At 50.5% G+C, this 19,338-nt stretch overlaps 2 protein-coding genes and 2 pseudogenes across 6 annotated transcripts; 3 read left to right on the top strand and 1 right to left on the bottom strand.

Annotated features, from left to right (window-relative positions):
- Positions 1 to 481: 481 nt before the first annotated feature.
- LOC309657818 (succinate dehydrogenase [ubiquinone] cytochrome b small subunit, mitochondrial pseudogene) lies at positions 482 to 5,555 on the top strand (annotated as a pseudogene). The gene is made up of 2 exons: positions 482 to 500; positions 2,523 to 5,555. The product of its transcript is annotated as a succinate dehydrogenase [ubiquinone] cytochrome b small subunit, mitochondrial pseudogene (transcript).
- A 52-nt stretch (positions 5,556 to 5,607) lies between these two features.
- On the bottom strand, positions 5,608 to 6,924 carry LOC309639153 (dolichyl-diphosphooligosaccharide--protein glycosyltransferase subunit MAGT1 pseudogene; annotated as a pseudogene). The gene has a single exon. The product of its transcript is annotated as a dolichyl-diphosphooligosaccharide--protein glycosyltransferase subunit MAGT1 pseudogene (transcript).
- A 1,662-nt stretch (positions 6,925 to 8,586) lies between these two features.
- Positions 8,587 to 12,957, top strand: TEKT2 (tektin 2). 3 transcript variants are annotated; one of them, XM_082416019.1, is made up of 10 exons: positions 8,587 to 8,723; positions 9,505 to 9,713; positions 9,797 to 9,922; positions 10,100 to 10,305; positions 10,815 to 10,958; positions 11,034 to 11,148; positions 11,332 to 11,439; positions 11,565 to 11,708; positions 11,870 to 11,949; positions 12,117 to 12,957. In XM_082416019.1, the coding sequence occupies exons 2-10, from the start codon at positions 9,558 to 9,560 to the stop codon at positions 12,328 to 12,330; spliced, it is 1,293 nt and encodes a 430-aa protein (XP_082272145.1). In that variant the 5' UTR covers positions 8,587 to 8,723; positions 9,505 to 9,557; the 3' UTR covers positions 12,331 to 12,957. The 3 variants fall into 3 exon arrangements, with proteins under 3 accessions (XP_082272145.1, XP_082272147.1, XP_082272146.1); XM_082416021.1 differs by having other exon boundaries at positions 8,600 to 8,723; positions 9,525 to 9,713; XM_082416020.1 differs by having other exon boundaries at positions 8,688 to 8,723; positions 9,502 to 9,713.
- Positions 12,958 to 12,983: 26 nt separating this feature from the next.
- ADPRS (ADP-ribosylserine hydrolase) lies at positions 12,984 to 18,433 on the top strand. The gene is made up of 6 exons (XM_082416080.1): positions 12,984 to 13,227; positions 15,712 to 15,808; positions 16,094 to 16,301; positions 16,403 to 16,587; positions 16,925 to 17,025; positions 17,596 to 18,433. The coding sequence occupies exons 1-6, from the start codon at positions 13,014 to 13,016 to the stop codon at positions 17,886 to 17,888; spliced, it is 1,098 nt and encodes a 365-aa protein (XP_082272206.1). The 5' UTR covers positions 12,984 to 13,013; the 3' UTR covers positions 17,889 to 18,433.
- Positions 18,434 to 19,338: the final 905 nt, after the last annotated feature.

Raw genomic sequence — 19,338 nt, 5'->3', positions numbered from 1 at the left:
CTGAAGTGGATACACAGCCCAGGTATAATATGCAAGAAAACCCTGGACTGAAATTTTGAAAACCAGCTCTCAACTGTCCTAACTGCATAGCTTCAGGTATATCACTCTTCATTTCATAATTGAAGTTAATAGAGTAAAATCAGAGGTCTCAAGTTGGCAGCCAATTTGTCTGTGAATAATTTTCGTTTGGTATTTAAAATATTTTTATTAGTTCCTAATATTGAAAAAATCAGAAGATCTCACATAAAAATCCCTTAAAAAGTAAGGAGGGTCATCGATTTCACTATTCCTTCAGTATCCCTTCACAGCTGCCACCAGGGGAAGCTCAAGAGTGGTTGGTCCCTTTGGATGGAGCACACTCTCCACAGCCCCACCACTCTGCCCAGTCTGCACAGGGCAAATGTTTTCCTTTGCCATCTCTGGACTCAAAGGAACCCTAGTGTGAGGTGAGGCTTCCAAGCAAGCAGGAATCCCTATGAGGATGAGCTCCTTACCTGGAGGTAACTCACTACTTTGAAGCAGTCCAGCCTAAATATTAAAAACTTGTCCCTTCATTATTTCCATTTACCCTATTTATGTTCTCCAGAACATCAGAGAATTCAGTCTGTTCCCTTCTGGCTATTGTGTGTTCTTCACCCCAGTCTTCTCCCACCTACATGTCGCCAGAGTCTGTGCAACCCTAACAGTACAGTTTGTGTTCTTAAAGGATCTTGTTACTGATGCTGAAGAAGCACTAGTTAGCTTAACTAACAAATGCTGATGGGTTGAGTTTTTTTTAACTATGTGTGTCAGTTGTTAAGTTTGACAAACTGAAGAGAATCACTCTACTGTCAATCTGCCCAGTAACTACACTGATATAGGAAAATTCTAAAAACGTCAATAACCACACCCAAATTCATACAGTTAAATGGGGGAAATATGTGTAACGGTGATGCAAAGGCATTCGCTGATAAATCAGGCTGTAGCATCCCTAAGTGTAGTACCAGAAAAGTATGACGGTTATCTAGGCAGACAGTAATCGGACAATTGCTCTGACTGATTAATAAGACACGCTGGACTGGACAGAACAAGTCACCAATTATATTAGAGTTCACTTGCTTGAAACTTCAGGGAAAAGGGTGCTCAGGGCACTACACTTAAGCATAGAGAAATGAGGCGGCAGTCTAAGGTAAAATTCCGAGGTGGTTTTTTTTGGAGGGGGGCCATACATCTTGAACTCTCAGTTCTTGTAGTTTCCATGATTCAGTCGTCTGATCATCTGACAAATTCCTTGGCTGCTGAGACTTGCATACCTTGCAGATGCTTTTAGGAAATTAATTAGGTTAATCTGTCAGTGCCAGGAAAGGATGGGATCATTTTTACTATATTTGATAAAATGTCTCTATCATAAAGGGGACTGGAATCTTTAGTTTTATCTGTAGAAAAGAGATGACTGTTTTCCTGCCTTCTGTCACTTTTGTTATTTCTGTAATTTCCACAGTCTATAGAGATCTCTGCAATGCCTTTACAGAGCAGCACTTGTCTCATACTTTTCTCTATTAAAATATTTTCCTTTAAGAATAATCCTTGGGGGACTTCCCTGGTGGCGCAGTGGTTAAGAATCTGCCTGCTAAAGCAGGGGACACGGGTTCAAGCCGTGGTCCGGGAAGATCCCACATGCTGCAGAGCAACTAAGCCCGTGCGCCACAACTACTGAGCCTATGCTCTACAGCCCGCGAGCCACAACTACTGAGCCCATGTGCCACAACTACTGAGGCCTGCGCACCTAGAGCCAAGTGAAGCCACCACAATAGAAGCCCGCGCACTGCAATGAAGAGTAGCCCCCGCTCGCCGCAACTAGAGAAAGCCCGTGCACAGCAACGAAGACCCAACGCAGCCTAAATAAATAAATAAATAAATAAATAATATTAAAAAAAAAAAAAAAGAATAATCCTTGGGAAACTTATACAACATTGCAAAGCAATTATACTCCAACAAAGATATTTTTTTACAAAAAGAATAATGCTTGGGTTCAAGATTTACTTATAAACAAAGCAGACATATTCGTGGTTTAGGATTATGAAGCCTTGTATGATGTCTGATTCTAAGCTGAAATAAAATGTTAATGGACTTTTTTGCTAACTGACCTCAGAAACAGCCCAACTCAAAAGTACTTGCAACTGCTAACTGTACAATATTACTCTTTATTTACTGCAACATAAACTGTCAAATGGAAATTGCACATTATGTTGCAAAAACCAAAACCAAAAACAACATAGGAATAGGATACTTTACCAAACAGGATTTCAGTCACCACTATCATTCAGATGGTTTTCACTTGTATTTCATACAAATGTAAAATTAAGGTTGCTTAACCATTTTATGAGTTTAATTTTTCTAATTTATTTTTGTACTTTTATAAAGATTTTAGATTATAAATGTTTGCCATTTGTGGTATTCCTTTGAATAGTATTATTTTTTACTATATTAAAAGGTGTGTTTTAAATCTTTAATTTAAAAGTATTACTAGTATCTACATTAAGACCCTTTAAGGAGCGACAGGGCGACTCTCTGGAGGCCGTGTCCTCTGTGGTGCCTGAGGAGGACAAGCTCTGTTCCTCCGAGCACCAGTGGTCAGACCATTCATGTCTCAGCATTTCTCCAGGACCAACCTACCCCAGGATGGTGTGGAATACAGGACATTCACCTGTCATCCATCCACCATTCTGGTTCCAAGGCTGCATCTCTCCACTGGACTGGTGAGAGGGTTGTCAGTGTTTTGCTCCTGGGCCTATTTCCAACTGCTTATTTGAATCCTTGCTCTGCAATGGACTACTCCCTGGCTGCAGCCCCTCCCTCTTCATAGTCACTGGGACATTGGACAAGTTGTGACTATGTTCCAGGGATTGGCACTCTCAGCTTTCACCTTTGCTAGGCTTTGTTATTTCAACGATCACGATGAGGGCATCTGCACAGCTGTTGCTATGCTATGGAAGCTCTGACCTTTTAGACGTAATACCTTGAAAATTGATTATACACCTCCCTTGCCTCTGCTCTGTCATGCCATTCAATTCACAGTAAGGAGGAAATAACAGGTTAAGTCCATTGGTGAGACAAACCTCTTCTCCTAATCACCTCGTTATTTTTAGAATGTAATCTTTGAGGAAAGATTTGAGAGGAATTGTAACCAAAAAATTGTCAGACTGAGTTCTCTATGCTGGGGAGTTAATGGGGTGTCTCTCAGCTTCTCACAAGACTCTCAGTATAACTAAACATTATATATGAGCTTTTGCCTTTTAATTTATCAAACTCTTAAAGGGAATTCAGCTTTATTGCTCTCAATATCTGATCAGACTTCTTCTATATTTGTCCTAGGATGGTAGAGAAAGGGAAAGACTGTTAATTCGAGAATAAAGACTTTGCAGAAAATTAGGCAGTGTTTAGTTTTTGCAAACTTCACCGCTCTGTTCAGTCGATACCAGTTACTGGTGGTTACATGTCCAAGGTAAATTGGCAAATTAGAAATGCTGATATTTCACATTACTGATTTCTAAATCCTAGGAAGAAGAGCCTGGAGAGTTCCTGAATATAGAGAAATTCCATGTAGGGAAGAGGTCCCTTTATAGATGTTTCAAATTGTTACAGATTCTAAACCTAGACTTAATCCTCAAATGTGTTTATTTTACTTGTCCTAAAATAGTCTGTCCACAGATACAAAATTATAAATAATAAGTTGTTGTTTTCCCATTGTGGGAATCTCTAACTTGAAGATGTATTCTATGAAGATAAAGTCTTTTTAAAAATAAGATGCTGTGTAATAAAAATTTATTCTACTCCAAAAAAAGACCCTTTAGATATTCATTTTAAAATCTGCACAAAAGTATAACACTTTACTTTGAATGCAGCAAAGCTACTTTCCATTCATTTGAACTGATAGACTTTCTTATACAAGAAAATGGAAGGGCAAATCCAGTCGGGGAGGGGGGTTGTTGGTTGTTTCAACCTCCAGATTAAATCATCTGCAGCTGTGTAGTTGAAGCAGCGGTTCATTCTCTCTGGCTATTGTATACAAAACTACTTAGTCTCACTTAAGTCCCAACCTTGAGGATCTCAACATGAATTATTTGGCCTGAGACAGGTGCCAGAGCAACAGAAAAGTAAGCTGGAAAAAAGGCCAGAGTCAAGCAGTTTCCTTTGGAGTAGTGTACAAACAAACAAAAATGGCTAAGTTAGAGAAACTATTTCCACTCACTCTGTGTTTAAAAAAAAATACAATTTACTCGAGCAACTATACCCAAATCCCTTGGCAAACAACTCACACAAAAACGTCAAGATCTTCCACTGTACCTCGAAGGTGGGTCACTTGGTTGTGAACAGCCAAAGCCAGTCCCAATTTAAAGCAGAAATCTTCTAATGTGACACTAAATTGCTGTTGCTTGAAAAACATTTTCACAATCACAGTTCTCACTTTTCTAAAATAGCAATTTCCAGAGGGAAGACCAGAGTTCAATTTAATAGTAAAATACAACTTTGCTGTCATTTGCCAAGCACATTAATAAGCTATTTAGAACTTAACTTTGGTTATCTACATACGACAGAATGAAGGTAAGGGGGCGGTGGGGGGGGGGGAATCTCCAAATTTGTACTTTGTTTTTCCACTTAAGAGGGTAGAAAGGCCAAAATAGAACAGCTTTTAAGACATTCAGTTTTACATTTCTGCATATTGGAAATAACCTGACATTTTAGCATGCTTCTAAACAGAAAAGGGTGAATAAAATCATCATTCATCCTCTGAATTGTCTTTATATTTTTCCCTTAGATTTAAATTTAATTGAAAACAACCTCACATCAACACCAAAATAGGAACTACTATTTTGTTAGAAATTGCCCTCTTGGAAGAGAAATAAAGAAAGATAATTTACCTGAAATCTTTCCGGATAAAAAGTCGTTAACGATCGTGGAGAAACAATCCAGTATTTAATTAGTCTATAATATCTACAACCATCAAGAAGCACAATAGCGTATTTCAGTAGGGAAGACTTGGGAGATGGAGCACCACATAGTACTGTATCTGCCTCTAGACATTGGAAGTGCACGCTAAAGAAAGATAAGCCTTCAGGCAACAACACACGAAGTAAGCTGTGCAAATATACACCTCCAAGAAAGGCAATACAGTTTTAACTTCAGTAGCTAGATGTGGGGATGGATACCTTATCAAGATATTTTTCATATTAGAAAAAGATCAGCTGACCAAGTATTAACTAAAGTACTTTTAAACACTGTCCTAATTCAGTAAAAGGGGTACACTCTGAGGATTTTAATTATTGGAATTCACTAAGTAAGGTAATCTATGACATTTACTGGGAGGAGAAAATTGAGAAGAACAGAGAAGATGCATACCATAACGCTTCACAGATTTTGAGAGAAAATAGCTTGTTATTGCCAGGGCACCTCATGTTTCCTTTGGCTAAGTCTTAATCACTTAAAAAAGTTACAAGTTCATATTCTGCTGTTTCATGTTTTTATTTTCACATTTAAAAAAAATTTCTTGCTTCCTTGTCTACATCTCTAGGACCCTTTTTTTTTTTTTTTTTTTTTTTTTTTTTTTTAGAAATTCACGTTCTTTTATTTATTTATTTATTTATTTATGACTGTGTTGGGTCTTCGTTTCTGTGCGAGGGCTTTCTCCAGTTGTGGCAAGTGGGGACCACTCTTCATCGCAGTGCGCGGGCCTCTCACCATCGTGGCCTCTCTTGTTGTGGAGCACAGGCTCCAGACGCGCAGGCTCAGTAATTGTGGCTCACGGGCCCAGTTGCTCCGCGGCATGTGGGATCCTCCCAGACCAGGGCTCGAACCCGCGTCCCCTGCATTGGCAGGCAGACTCCCAGCCACTGCGCCACCAGGGAAGCCCTCTAGGACCCTTTTTAATCCACGAGAATGTGGAATGAATAGTTAGGTTCTTTAAATCTGAAGAGAGAAAGCAGCCAACTGAAGAATATTACAACTAGACACAAACAAGTCATGGACATTATCTTCCTATTTATAACGTTCATAGGAGAGGTGGCAGCTGTATCTAACAGCAACATTCCCAGGGTAATGCACACATGAAACAGAGAAATGATATACACTTCTGCTACAAACTGAAAGTAATGCACTTCATGAATATAATGTGTCTGTCCTGTGTGAGTATTGCTTTGAGCAAATGGGGCTCCTCGTATATGAGTCCACATTTGACCAGATGACATCAAAATCACAAAACACAGAGCTAAAACTGCCCATAAATTTTTGTTAAACATAAATTTCCTATTCCATTTCAATACATACACAAGTCCACCGATGAGAGCCAAAGATATCCCTAACTTGAAGGAATAGTAATAATGTATAGGCTTCCTGGTTCTGACATTGACCATCCATCTCTCAGTTCTCTCGGCTACCCATGTGAACATTTGCTGCGCTATGATAACCCTCTCTTTGAAATTATAAATGTCATCTGCTTTAAATTCACTTTTAGCAGAAAAGTGGAGGACATTCGGAACTGACATCACCTGAAGCATTTCAGAGACCTCGGGGCTTTCATCAAAATCCACCATAGCAAAAAATACCTTGTTGCTGAATGCACTGGAGAATTGCCAGGAATCTGCCAAGATCTGAAATTCTTGAAGAGCAAGTTTGCATGTTACACATAATCTAAACTTCTGGAGAGTAGTAAACAGCACAAAAACAGAATAGTTTCTTGGTTTTTCTAATACAAAACGATTGAACATGGCATCATTCATTCTTATCACTCTGTTTTTCTGAGTCCAGTCCATCAGCTGTCTGACCTTTTCTGCTAATATCTTCCTTTGGTCAGGATGTGCAGGAGCCTCGGGAGTCATGAACACCAAAACCACCACCGTGGTCAGAGATACACGCCAAAGCCACCACCATTCTTCCATATTTGTTTACTTCTTTTTTGTTATGTTTCCAAATATCTATGCCAAAATCTTATCATTTCTCCCGGCAAATAATTTGTCCAGGACCTTTTAGTTTTCTGTCTTCTTTAATCCTAGTAAAAGAGCTATATCACAAATTCCCATGCATGTCTGGTTTATGAGCCATGTATTAGAGTTTAGAAAATATTCTGTGAAAAAAAAAAAATTCTGTGATCAAGGAAGTCTTGGAAATGTTCCAGTCTCAGTCTTTCTGCAGAGTTCCAGACTCACATTTCTAACTGCCTGCTGGACAGCAATACCTAGATCCACCACAATCACCTCAAACTACTCAAAAGCCAACCTCATCATCCCCTTGCCTACCAAGCCCTGGGTTCTCTGCCTCTCTTCCCACTGTGACCCCATCCCACCAATCACTGAGGTTTTAAAACCGAGGACTCTTCTTGGACTCCTCTCTTACCCTCCATCCATCAAACCAGAACTTAGCCTCTGGAGCAGACTGCCTGAGTTTGGATCCAGGCTCTACCACTTAGATTTGTGACCCTGGGCACGTTCCTCACTTCTCTGTGCCTCAGTTTCCTCACCTGTAAGACGATGGTGGTCATAGCATCCATCTCCTAGGATTTTTCTGCACAGCCCTCAAAGAGGAGCAGGCGGGCAAGCTGGGCATAGCATCCCTGCCTTCCTCTTGTTGTCCAGCGCCACCACTAGAGGCAGTGCGGAGTCGTAACTGAGAGAAGGTAGAGCTGGGGACCAGATGCATCTGGGTTTCCATCCTTACCAGTCTCTTCAGTTACTGGCAAAAATGGGGGTAATGCCTACCTCACCTATTAGTTATGCACATTACCTGTCAACATCTTCCAATGTCTAGCACGGGTGATTCTTTTTTTCCTTCTCCTTTTTAGAGAAATGGTTGGATATTGAGCATTACTTCTAATACCTGTTACCTCTCCCAGGGGCGTGTCCTCTCCAATTACGATAATCATTCCTTCTATGCCGTCAAGCAGATGATGAAATTATTGGGAAAGACAGAATCAGTAGAATGTGTGTAAATAATGTTAAATATATACATATTCTGGGAAGGATACCTGCTGGAGAGTGAGCCTGACCGGGAGATTACTTTGGCTATGTACGGTACTTTTTTTTTTTTTTTTTTGCCATGTCGATGCGTAACCTTTATCAAAGTAAAGATTTTTATTTTATTTTTAATTAATTTATTAGTTATATTTGGTTGTATTGGGTCTTCGTTGCTGCGTGCGGGCCTTCTCTAGTTGTGGTGAACGGGGGCTACTCTTCGTTGCGATGTGCAGGCTTCTCATTGCGGTGACTTCTCTTGTTGCGGAGCACGGGCTCTAGGCCGTGCGGGCTTCAGTAGTTGCAGCACGTGGGCTCAGTAGTTGTGGCTCGCAGGCTCTAGAGCGCAGGCTCAGTAGTTGTGGCGCACGGGCTTAGTTGCTCCATGGCATGTGGGATCTTCCCGGACCAGGGCTCGAACCCGTGTCCCCTGCATTGGCAGGCGGGTTCTTAACCACTGCGCCACCAGGGAAGCCCCAAAGTAAAGATTTTTAACTTGTAAATGAAGTGAACGCGATATCCTGATGCCCTCTCCTCCCCACCCTCTTGCAGCACCAGCCCCGTCGCCGGCCCTTTCCTACCCGGAAGGCCTCTGGCCCCAACGCCGCCGCCGCCGCGCCGCCCGGCGGTTACCAAGCTGAACGCGGGCTGTGATGACCCGCGCGCGGAAGGGGTTGCCTAGCAACCGGGGGCGCTTAACAGAGGAGCCGGCGAAGGGAAGCGGAAGTGCGCGCTGGGAAGGTGAGAGGAGGAGGGGACAGGGGTGGGGAGGTGCTCACCCCCTCCCGCTCCTTTCTCTGCGCCGGGGTATTAAACTGAAGATGACTATCCTGGGAGGGGAAGGGAGAGATTGGGCTGGGAACTAGACAGACCGCAGCTCCTCCCGCTGGGGCCCCTCACACACCCGCTCCTCCTCCTCCAGCAGAGGGCGGAGGGAGGGAATGTGACCCAGGTGGGGAGGCGACCAGCCCCCCACCCCCAATTCCCTAGTGCCAATTCGAAGCCCCTTCGAAACAAGCCGGTCCTCTCTGGATGGGGACAGGGCTTCTTCTCTTAGATCCCGCAGGGTCCTAGCCCAAGGCTGGGGCAGGGAAAACAAAGGAAGTTCCACAGGACTTGGTTACTGGAAGTAGCGGTGGAAACTGGATTAAGGGCTATTTTTCCTGCTACCTGCCCACCCCCCTCCACCAGCCCCACTGAGCACTTGGCACTACACACACACACACACACACACACGCACACACACACGCGCGCACACACGTACCGAGGAACCCCATTATCCCCTTTCACCTGCTCCAGGACCTGAAGGGTCCAGCAGTTTGTGTCTGTGGATGGATGGGTGGGAGGAAACTTAGTTAGTGCCTCACACGAAGTTGAGTGTAGGGAGAGCTGTTTTCAAGCAGGCTTCCAGCAGGAAGGGGCTTGGAGCAAAACGGACAGGAGCACGTCCTTTGGAGGGGCTTTGATCCAGGAGAGGCTTTCCTCAGTGGTCTCCTGCAGCCTTGTTTGCCCCTCCCAGCAGAGGTGGGTGTCTTGGAACAGGCCTGGGGTCCCTGAGCCTTCGGCTCCTGCACCATGGCCACGCTGAGTGTCAAGCCCAGTCCACGCTTCCGGTTGCCAGACTGGTACACCAACAGCTACCTGTTGTCCACTAACGCTGAGCGGCAGCGAGATGCCTCACACCAGATCCGCCAGGAGGCCCGGGTCCTCTGCAACGAGACCAACAACCAGGTTGGGGGCCGGAGCCCAGTTGGGTGGGAAAGGGATAGCCCCCAACTCCCGACAACCTCTTTATCTGGCTCTGTCTCTTCCAGACCATTTGGGACGAACATGACAATAGGACTCGACTGGCAGAGAGGATTGATACTGTCAACCGGTGGAAGGAGATGCTGGACAAGTGTCTGACAGACTTAGATGCTGAGATCGACGCCCTGACACAGGCAGGGAGCCAGGGCAGGGTGCCAGGAGACCCTGCCTGCAAGGACCTCCCTCTCCCTCCCCTCTTCCGGGTCAGGGTATTTGGTGGCATGTCCATCTGAGTCACTTGGCCTAAGTGGGGATGAGAGCTGCTTCCCAGCGGATGGCCCCACCAGCCTCCTGTGCCCTCTCTTTTCTAGATGAAAGAGTCAGCAGAGCAAAACCTGCAGGCCAAGAACCTGCCTCTGGATGTGGCGATTGAGTGCCTGACCCTGCGGGAGAGTCGGCGTGACATTGATGTGGTGAAGGACCTCGTGGAGGAAGAGCTGCACAAAGAGGTAGAGGTCACTGAAGCCACCAAGAAGGCCTTGCAACAGAAGATCAGCCAGGCCTTTGAGAAGCTCTGGTAAGAGAGAGATATGTCATTCGCACGTTCACCCGCCTTTGAAGGCTGTGTTTTAAATGTAGAACATGTGTATCATGGGTAACAAGTCACTGGCTCTCAGGCCGCCTTCTGCCCCTGCTGTGCCCATGGCAGAAACCACTCACCCACTGATCGTAGCACTTTTTGCACCACCTGGACGTGGTCTCAGAATACTTCTCATGAACCTGCTCTAGGCAGCCATTATCAATTTATTGGAAGCATGAGAGATGAAGCCACCACCCTGACTTTCTGGGAGTGTGAGCCTTGTGAGTGTAGCTACTGGAGTGTGCCCTGTGGGTGTGTACAAGCACTTGGTGCCATAATTTTGTCTGTGGGGAGCTCATCCAGCTGTGCCCATATTTGTCTCAGCTGCAGCGGCAGCTCCATTGTCACCTCAGCTTTCCCATCCCTCCTTGTCCCTTCAGTACCATGGGGGCTGCGTTCCAGGGCCTTGGAGGTATGGCTTCTGATCCAGTCTGTTCTGTCCCCAGCCTCCTGCAGGAAGTCCGACAGCAGCTGAACTCTGACCATCGGGGCAAAATGGAGACACTGGACATTGACAGAGGCTGCTTCTCTCTCAACCTCAAGTCCCCGAACATCTCTCTGAAGATTAATCCCACACGTGTCCCCAACGGGTAAGAAGGGCATTTCATTCAGTCTCTCTTCCTCGCCGCAGAGGCCATACTCTGATTATTTCCTGCCACCTGCAGCTCCACCACACTCCAGCAGTGGGATGACTGCAGTCAGTTCAACAAGAACCAAGCAGAGGCTGAAATGAAAGGGGCCATAGAGCTGAGGGAGGCCATCGCCCTAACTATTGCCAAGGTGACTGACCACTCCCCCTACCCCGATCCTCCATGGCTAAGTGATGGCCCCAGCATGCACTCAAGCCCTTGTCTTTTGTTCCCTGTCAGCCGTGTGGCATCCCACCCCTCACCTGAGTGACATCCTCAGCTGGCCAGAGCTTATACCCTCCCCTTGCCCTCCCCGCCTACTTTCTGTCCTCAGACCAACAACGAACTGGAAGCCCAGAGGGTTGCAACGGAATTTGCCTTCAGGAAGCGGCTGTGGGAGATGGAGAAAGTGTACAGTGAGCTCAAGTGGCAAGAGAAGAATGTGAGCCTTCTCCGTTTGGTCTCCTGGGGCCTGGACTTCCTGCTGTGGGATGAGGAGCCTGATGCCCTGTCAGGAAGCCCCGGACTGGGTGCACCAGGTGAAGACCAGTCACTCTGTCCCTGCAGACCATGGAGGAGATTGCCGAGCTGCAGGAGGACATCCGGCATCTGGAGGAGGATCTGCGCAGAAAGTTACAGAACCTGAAGCTATGCCACACCCGTCTAGAGACCAGGACCTACCGGCCCAACGTGGAACTCTGCAGGGACCAGGTACAAGGGCACCCCAGTGGGGCACGGGCCCCCGGCTAAGGTTCCTCAGGATGACTCACTCCCTGGTGGAGCAGGGGTGCTGGCGCAGGGCAGCCCCCAGACCCGTGGGCAGAAGGAGAGTGTGGCTGACCTGGACTCCCAACCTGCCCCTCTGCCTCTAGGCACAGTACGGCCTCACTGAGGAGGTTCACCAGTTAGAGGCAACCACCGCTGCCCTGAAGCAGAAGCTGGCGCAGGCACAGTAGGTTTGGGGAGTGGGCAGGAGGGGCGGGGAGACACCTCCCACCATTGGGGTCCCTTGCTGCCTGCCAGCTTCCCTGCTGTCTTCCTGACTCAAGGCTGGTGAGCTCAGCCCTGACCTCCCAGCCTCACGCCGCTGGTGGTGGGTTGTTAATCCCTCCTCCCCAGGGACGCTCTGGACACCCTGTACCAGCATCTGGCCCGGCTGCAGGCTGACATCGCCTGCAAGGCCAACTCCATGCTCTTGGACACCAAGTGCATGGACACCCGGCGGAAGCTGACCATGCCGGCTGAGAAGTTTGTGCCGGAGGTGGACACCTTCACCCGCACCACAAACCGCACCCTGAGTCCACTCAAAACCTGCCAGCTGGAGCTAACCTAGCGAGGGGGCTGAGGGAGGAGGGGAAGGCTGGTGGAAAATGAAAGAGGGAGGGCAGTGGAGAGAACGAATCTAATAAAGGTCGGGGGTTCTCAGTCCAGACGGTTCTTTGCTACCCCTGCATGTAGCCAGCGGGGAGAGGGCTCTTGGCTCTCCTGTGCACGGAGGAGCAAAGATGGGGACATCATCCCTCAAGCTCCATGTTCCCAATCCCATGCCCTTCTTTGGGCTAGGCCAGCACCCTGGGCTCCAGAGCCGTGACCTCTAACCAGCTCTGTCCCAGCTGGACCCTTGCGTGCCCTCTTGACGCCTAGGGGAGGCCCAGAGGGGGCTAGGGTGACAGGGCCAGGGCTTGGGGATGGCCGCCCCGGACTGAGTGACCCGAGCTGGGCTGCTGTGGCACGGCTGGCCGACCGTGGGGGGCAGTGGCCCGAAGGTCCGCCTCAGTGCGCAGCCCTCGGGGACCCTTTAGTGGCCGTCCCGCCCAGCTGTGACGCCGTTTACAGGTCGGGGAAACGCGGCCTAAATACAGAGGCCGGGCCCAATCGAATGAGGGCTGCGGGACCGCCCCTTGTCACCCGCGGGGCAGCTGCGACTCCGGGCCGCGGGGCGGCGCTGTGGGGCCGGGGAAGCCGCGCGGTGGGGCGCGCGCGGGCCGCACCGGAAGTGGCGGCTGGTCCGCGCGGATGGCGGCGGCGGCGGTGATGACGGCGGCGGGCTGCGGAGGGGCTGGGGCGGCCCGCTCCCTCTCCCGCTTCCGAGGCTGCCTGGCGGGCGCGCTGCTCGGGGACTGCGTGGGCGCCGTCTACGAGGCGCGCGACACCGTCGACCTGACGTCAGTCCTGCGTCGGGTCCAGGACCTGGAGCCGGACCCCGGCTCGCCGGGGAGCGCGCGGACAGGTGGGCGGGGCCGGGCGCACTGGGCACCGGGGAGCTCCGAGGGACTTGGGCAGGGAGGGGACAGCGGCCGGAGGGGCCCGATCTGCACGACCCGCGGGCACCTCGGATTCAGCGTGTCCAAATCCGAGCCCCGTCTTCACACGTCTCGCCCCGAACGTTTGCCAGCCCGGGGCTTGGCTACACAGACCTCCCAGCCGTTCAAGCCGCGCCTAGATTGCGCCTAGTCCAATACTTACGTCCCTGCCGATTTTACCCATTTTACGCGTTTTACCCGGGTCTCCCGAATCAGTGGGCCACCAGTCCCTCTCCAGGCAGCTGGAGTGCACTTCTGAAAGCAGATCTTATCGCGGCCTCCCCTCGTGAATCTCTGCAGTAATTTTCCATTACCCTTAGGACAGAGCCAAACTCCTTAATGTTCCCTACGTGGCCGGCCCTCGCCTTCGTCTCCAGTTTCACCTTATACCACCCTTGGCCTTGCTGTCTGCGCTGCACTTCCTCTCACTTCGTGCCTCCTCTAGCTCAGGCCTTTGCATGTACTGCTGTCCCTTTGCCTGTAATGCTTTCTCCCCTCTGCCTCTCCCTCCCTGTGCAGTCAACTCATCACCCAGATCTCAGCGCAGTATCACGGCTGAGGATGATTCTTCTTGGAGAGCATGTAGAATAGTAAGAAAAAGGGGCCACACCCGGAACCCTGGAGGAGGAAAAGGAGCTAGAGAAGGAAACAGTTTATAGGAGGAGAAGCAGGGGAGATGGGTAACAACAAAACTCAAGAATTTCAAGATGAAGACACTGGTTACTGGTGTGAGGCTACAGAGAGGTTAAGTGGGGGGAAGTCTAGACTTAGAAAAGCGTTTTCAGTAGAAGGTTAAACCTTGGAAGTTAGATTTCAGTGGGTTTAGGAGGAAATGGAAAAGGAGAAAATAGAGTATGTTTGGTATGAGGGGAAGGAGAGAGATGAGCTGGGGCTGAGGTGAAGACAGGATGGGGGGGACAGTTCATAATTTCATTTTTGGTTTGATGTTAAGATGAGGGGAAGACATTTTAGGCTGAGATTTTAGGACCCTTTGGGTGCAAGTGGCAGAAAACCCAACTCAAAATGGCCTGAGCAAAAAGAGAATGCATTGGCTGGCATCACTGAGAAGTCCAGGGCAGGTCTGGCTTTAAGCAGAACTAAATCAAGCCATCTCCTCAAGACTCAGTTCCTCTCCTTATTCAGATCTGCGTTCTTCTGGCTGGGCTTCACTCTGGCAGACCCTTCCCACGGGGTGGCCCTCAGCAGCTCCCAGCTCAGGATCTCCATCAGAGGAAGTTTCTCTTCGCAGTGGCACCAGCAGAGGTCTCTGGTGGAGCCTCACTGGCCTGGCTTAGGTCACCCGTCCATCCCTGAAACAGGGAATGGGGTGCTGTTTGGCTGGGCTGGAGGTGGCATTGGCTCCATCCCCTATCATCTGGACTGGGAGTGGGAGAGAAGTGATTCCCTGGGGGAAAGCAGGGTGCAGGGACCGATCAAAGGGAGACCGGGTGCTGCTGTATCACAGAAGGAGGAGTTGAGGAGACAAAGGAAGGACAAGGTCCCTGGGGAACTGGGCTGGGGGGGCACTTCAAGAGGGACCAGTCCCTCTGAGGACAGACTGGAGAGTGTGGCTGTGAGTAGGTGCCTGTGAGCCTCTCTTTCTGGTGAAGTAGGGGGTGGGGGCTCCTGAGAGGGAAAGGGGAGGAGAAGGCAGGGTTGGGGCTTGGGATACACAGAGCAGGGCGGGGATGGGGGGCGAGGGCAGAGGGCAGATGTGAGGAATAAAAAGGGGCTCACTAGGGAGTATGCTTTGTTCTCTGTAACTGTCTCTTCTTCAGATAAAACCAAGTCCTTGGCCCTAGCTCGCTTATAGCCTATTTGAGAAGCTACCACATAACCACTGGTGTGTGTTAGAAGTGCCAGAGCAGTAGACTCGGGTACCCAGAGGAAGGAGACAGGGCCAGAGGGTGGGGGGGAGCAGCCCCAGCTGGGAAGGACTTGACCCAGACTCCAGGATTGGTTCTGAGGATGTGGAGAGGAGCAGTGGGATATAAGATGGGTGAGGAAGGGCGGGCTTCAAATGGCCAAGGCAGTGAGTTTGGACCTCATCCTGAAGGCAGCAGACAGCCATTCGAGCAGGAGAGTGAGATGAGGAAAGTGGTATTCTACTCTTTTTCAGGCTGCACATTATAGGCCGGGCTGGAGGGTGGGGAATATGCAAGAGATTTGAGAGGCCCAAAGCAGGTCCATTAAGACTGGAGATGCAGTGATGGCAGCCAGAAGGGGTGGGAGGTTTTCCTCCAGAAATCAGCAGGACATGTGACTGACTCAGAGCCCTGGAAACTTGGATGGGAGTGAGAGGCTGACTTGAGGCCTTCTGGAAGTAGTAGATAAAAGGAGTGAGCGGGAGGCCAAAGCCGCCACCCTCGAGCCCTGCAGCTCGATCTCCGCCCCCCGCCCTGTCCCTGCAGAAGCACTGTGCTACACAGACGACACAGCCATGGCCAGGGCACTGGTGCAGTCCCTGCTGGCCAAGGAGGCCTTCGACGAGATGGACATGGCTCACAGGTGAGGGCAGTGGTCCTGGGGTGAAGCAAAGCAGGTGGGCAGAGTTATTGCACCCCTTGACCAGAGCAGTGACATCCGCGCATGCCGGGACACCCTCCCCGCACACCCCGCCGCATGACACTCCCTAGGGCAGCTGCAGCTTCCCAAGCTAGAAGTGACAGCACCGCTGGCACAGGCTCCTGAGGTCCCCAAGGATTCCTCTTTTCCCAGACCAGCCAGGTTTCTTCTCTCCCACCCCTGGCAGGCATCTCTTAGATCATTACACTGTCCCCTTCTCTCCCCTAGGTTTGCTCAGGAGTACAAGAAAGACCCTGACCGGGGTTATGGTGCTGGAGTGATCACCGTCTTCAGGAAGCTCCTGAGCCCCAAGTGCCGTGATGTCTTTGAGCCTGCCCGGGCCCAGTTTAATGGCAAAGGCTCCTACGGCAACGGGGGTGCCATGCGGGTGGCCGGCATCTCCCTGGCCTATAGCAGTGTCCAGGATGTGCAGAAGGTAGTTAGGGCTGGCTGGCTTCTGGACGCTCTCGTCCCTCCCTCCCTCTGCAGCTTGGGTGCTGTGACAGCAGGTCTTTGCCTCCCTCACCTTTGCCCTAGTTTGCCCGACTCTCGGCCCAGCTGACACACGCCTCCTCCCTGGGTTACAACGGTGCCATCCTGCAGGCCCTGGCCGTGCACCTGGCTTTGCAGGGTGAGTCGTCCAGTGAGCACTTCCTTGAACAACTCCTGGGCCACATGGAGGAGCTGGAGAGTGATGCCCAGTCCGTGTCAGATGCCCGGGAGTGAGTATGCGGGCTGGAGGCGGGCTGGAGGCTCATCTGTGCATGTGCATGCTGGTGGGGTGGCCCTGCCTCAAGCTGAAACCTTCCTTCTTAAATTGCAGGCCCTAAGGAGGGGTGGGAAGAAGCCCTTTGCCTTGGCTGTGCCTCAGGGCTCTCCAGGTCCCAGAGAACAAACGGGGCGGCTCACACCTCGCCCTTCCCACTTCTTGCCCTGACACCCGTGCCTAAGTGTCAGATGCCCACGTCCCTGCCTCGCCCTCCCATGCAGCCCTTCCCCCTCCTGCCTTCTCCACCCTCCTGGCTCCGACCTCCCTGAAATCTCGCCCCCAACCCGCAGGTTGGGCATGGAGGAGCGTCCATACTCCAGCCGACTGAAGAAGATTGCGGAGCTTCTAGAGCAGGACTCAGTGACCAGAGAGGAGGTGGTGTCCGAGCTAGGTGGGTAGCCCCCCACCCGTCATCCTTCAGGGTCAGTCTTGGGCTCAGGGGTGCCTGGAGTCACGCCTGCCGCCGTCACACCTTTGCCAGGGTTGCTGAGACAGCAGAGCCATGTTCTGTAGGGTCCTTGGCAGGCTGCGAGCACAGCACCTTCTTGTTCTAGGGCGACAGTACCCTCAGCCTTAAAGCTAAACATCCCAGAAATGGCAGCCGGCCGCTAGTTTTTTACAGCTAATGGTGATAACTGATGTTTATTCATACTGTGTTCTGGGCACTATGCAGAATGCTTTACCTCTAGGATGTCATTTCACCCTCACACCAGCTCTGCGAGAATTCCTAACTTTATTCACTCTCTACACGAGGAGCTGAACCCAAGATACAGGAATCACACAGCCAATAGGTGGGCGAGGCGGGATTTGAACCCAGGTAGTCTAACCCCAGAGCCTGTGCTCTTAATCGCAGCCCAACTTGAAGCTGAGAGTGTTGACTTGTGGCAGGTGGCAGGAAGCCTGGGGACATGGGCTCGGGCAGGGGGGTGGGTCAAGTTCCCATAATCTGGCTTCCCCACAGGGAATGGCATTGCTGCCTTTGAATCTGTGCCCACTGCCATCTATTGCTTCCTGCGCTGCATGGAGCCCGACCCCGAGATCCCCTCTGCCTTCAACAGCCTCCAGAGGACTCTCGTCTATTCCATCTCACTTGGTGGGGACACAGACACCATTGCCACCATGGCCGGGGCCATTGCTGGCGCCTACTATGGCATGGAACAGGTGCCAGAGAGCTGGCAGCAAAGCTGTGAGGGCTATGAGGAGACTGACGTCCTGGCCCAGAGCCTGCACCGGGTCTTCCAGAAGAATCTGTGAGGGCCACAGCTGCTGGGGCTCTGCCATACCCAGCAGGACCAACTACAGCTCGGATTGGAAACCCTAGGCTCCCTTAGGCTTGGCTCCCTGCCTCGGTCTTCCTGCGGTGTGGCCGGAGTGCACCCTTGGGGCTGGGGACTCCTTTGGGGAGGTCACTGAACAGTGAGGGAGGGACGGGTGCCTTCTGGTGCTGGGTTCCTGGCTTCTGCAGAGCCTCGGTGCTCCTGGCTCCTCAGTCAGACATAAGGGACCGGGGCAGGTTTTATTTTGGAGCAGTACTTGTGTTTTCCTTTATTATCTAGGACATGGGATTTGGGGAGGTGGAAATGATCTGCGGCATCATTTCTCCTTGTTAGGATTTAACCAATTTGCCAGGATGCCTGCCTTTGACTGCACAGGGCCCCCGAGCGCCAAGTTTATACGGATCAGGAGGTGGACATGTGAATCTAGCTGATCTAGATGCACACCTGGCCCTTGGCTGTCATGGGTCTTGTTAACAGCTTCCAGACGAAGTTACAGAGCAATAAACAGTTCTTTAAATCCCACCACTGTTTCCTGTGTTTCTCCTCTGCCCTGAATGGATTCTTCCCCCTTTGCCCTTCTGTGCCTGTGCCTCTCTGTCTGGGCCTCACTCTCCTAGGAGATAGGGACCCAAGCTGCTGGCTTGTGGAGGCATATTCCTCCAGCTGTTCAGCCAGGAAAAGCAGAGCAGGTGTGGTTTGGTGCTTCTTCCTGTTGGAGATCCCTCACAGTGGCCCAGGCAGCGGGCAGGAACAAGCCAGATTTTCCTGCTCTCAGAGCCTGACTTCATAGGTTGCTCCCCAGATAGAACCCAGGCCCAGCCAGGAACCAGAACGCTGTAGGAGGATGCAGAGGGGACCGTGTATCACCGGACTGCTGACCTTTGTGTGAGGGGGGCACATCATCTCAGGTGAAGGCCGGGCCTCATTCTGCATCTTGGGGCTCAGTCAAAGGCCTTGGCCTGCTGGGAAGTTCTGCACACCATCCATTCTGAAGAAAGGAAAATTGAAATGGAGGAGGCACCTCCCCTCAAACTTGAGGGATATTCCAGCCTCGGTGGAGAGAGACGCATGCCCAGCTCTGCAGCTAGCCTGAGATTTCAGGACTGTTGGACAGGCCTGCTTTCAGCCAAGATGGGGTTCTTCCAGGCTGGGGAAAACCACAGGACTTTTCAGGGCACAGGTTGGTCTCAGGTCTGCTGTCCAGATTCCCAGAGTGCGGCAAGTTACGGGGCGGTGCTTTCTCCCAGGACAGCTCCCCTGGCCCTGCCTTCAGCGTTGGGCCTGGCACTAGCCCCGCCCACAGGAGCAAAGATTCCTGATTTCATTCATAATTTGTATCAGATGTTGAAACTTGACCTTCGGGATCCTGAGCCAGCTGTCATGCTCCACTACCCTTGAGAGCTTGCAGGAATGTTCCAGGGAAGCTT

Source organism: Balaenoptera physalus (genome assembly GCF_965194825.1).
Source record: "Balaenoptera physalus genome assembly, chromosome: 1".
In the NCBI taxonomy this organism is placed as follows: Eukaryota; Metazoa; Chordata; class Mammalia; order Artiodactyla; family Balaenopteridae; genus Balaenoptera; species Balaenoptera physalus.
This window is presented reverse-complemented; position numbering and strand designations above follow the sequence as displayed.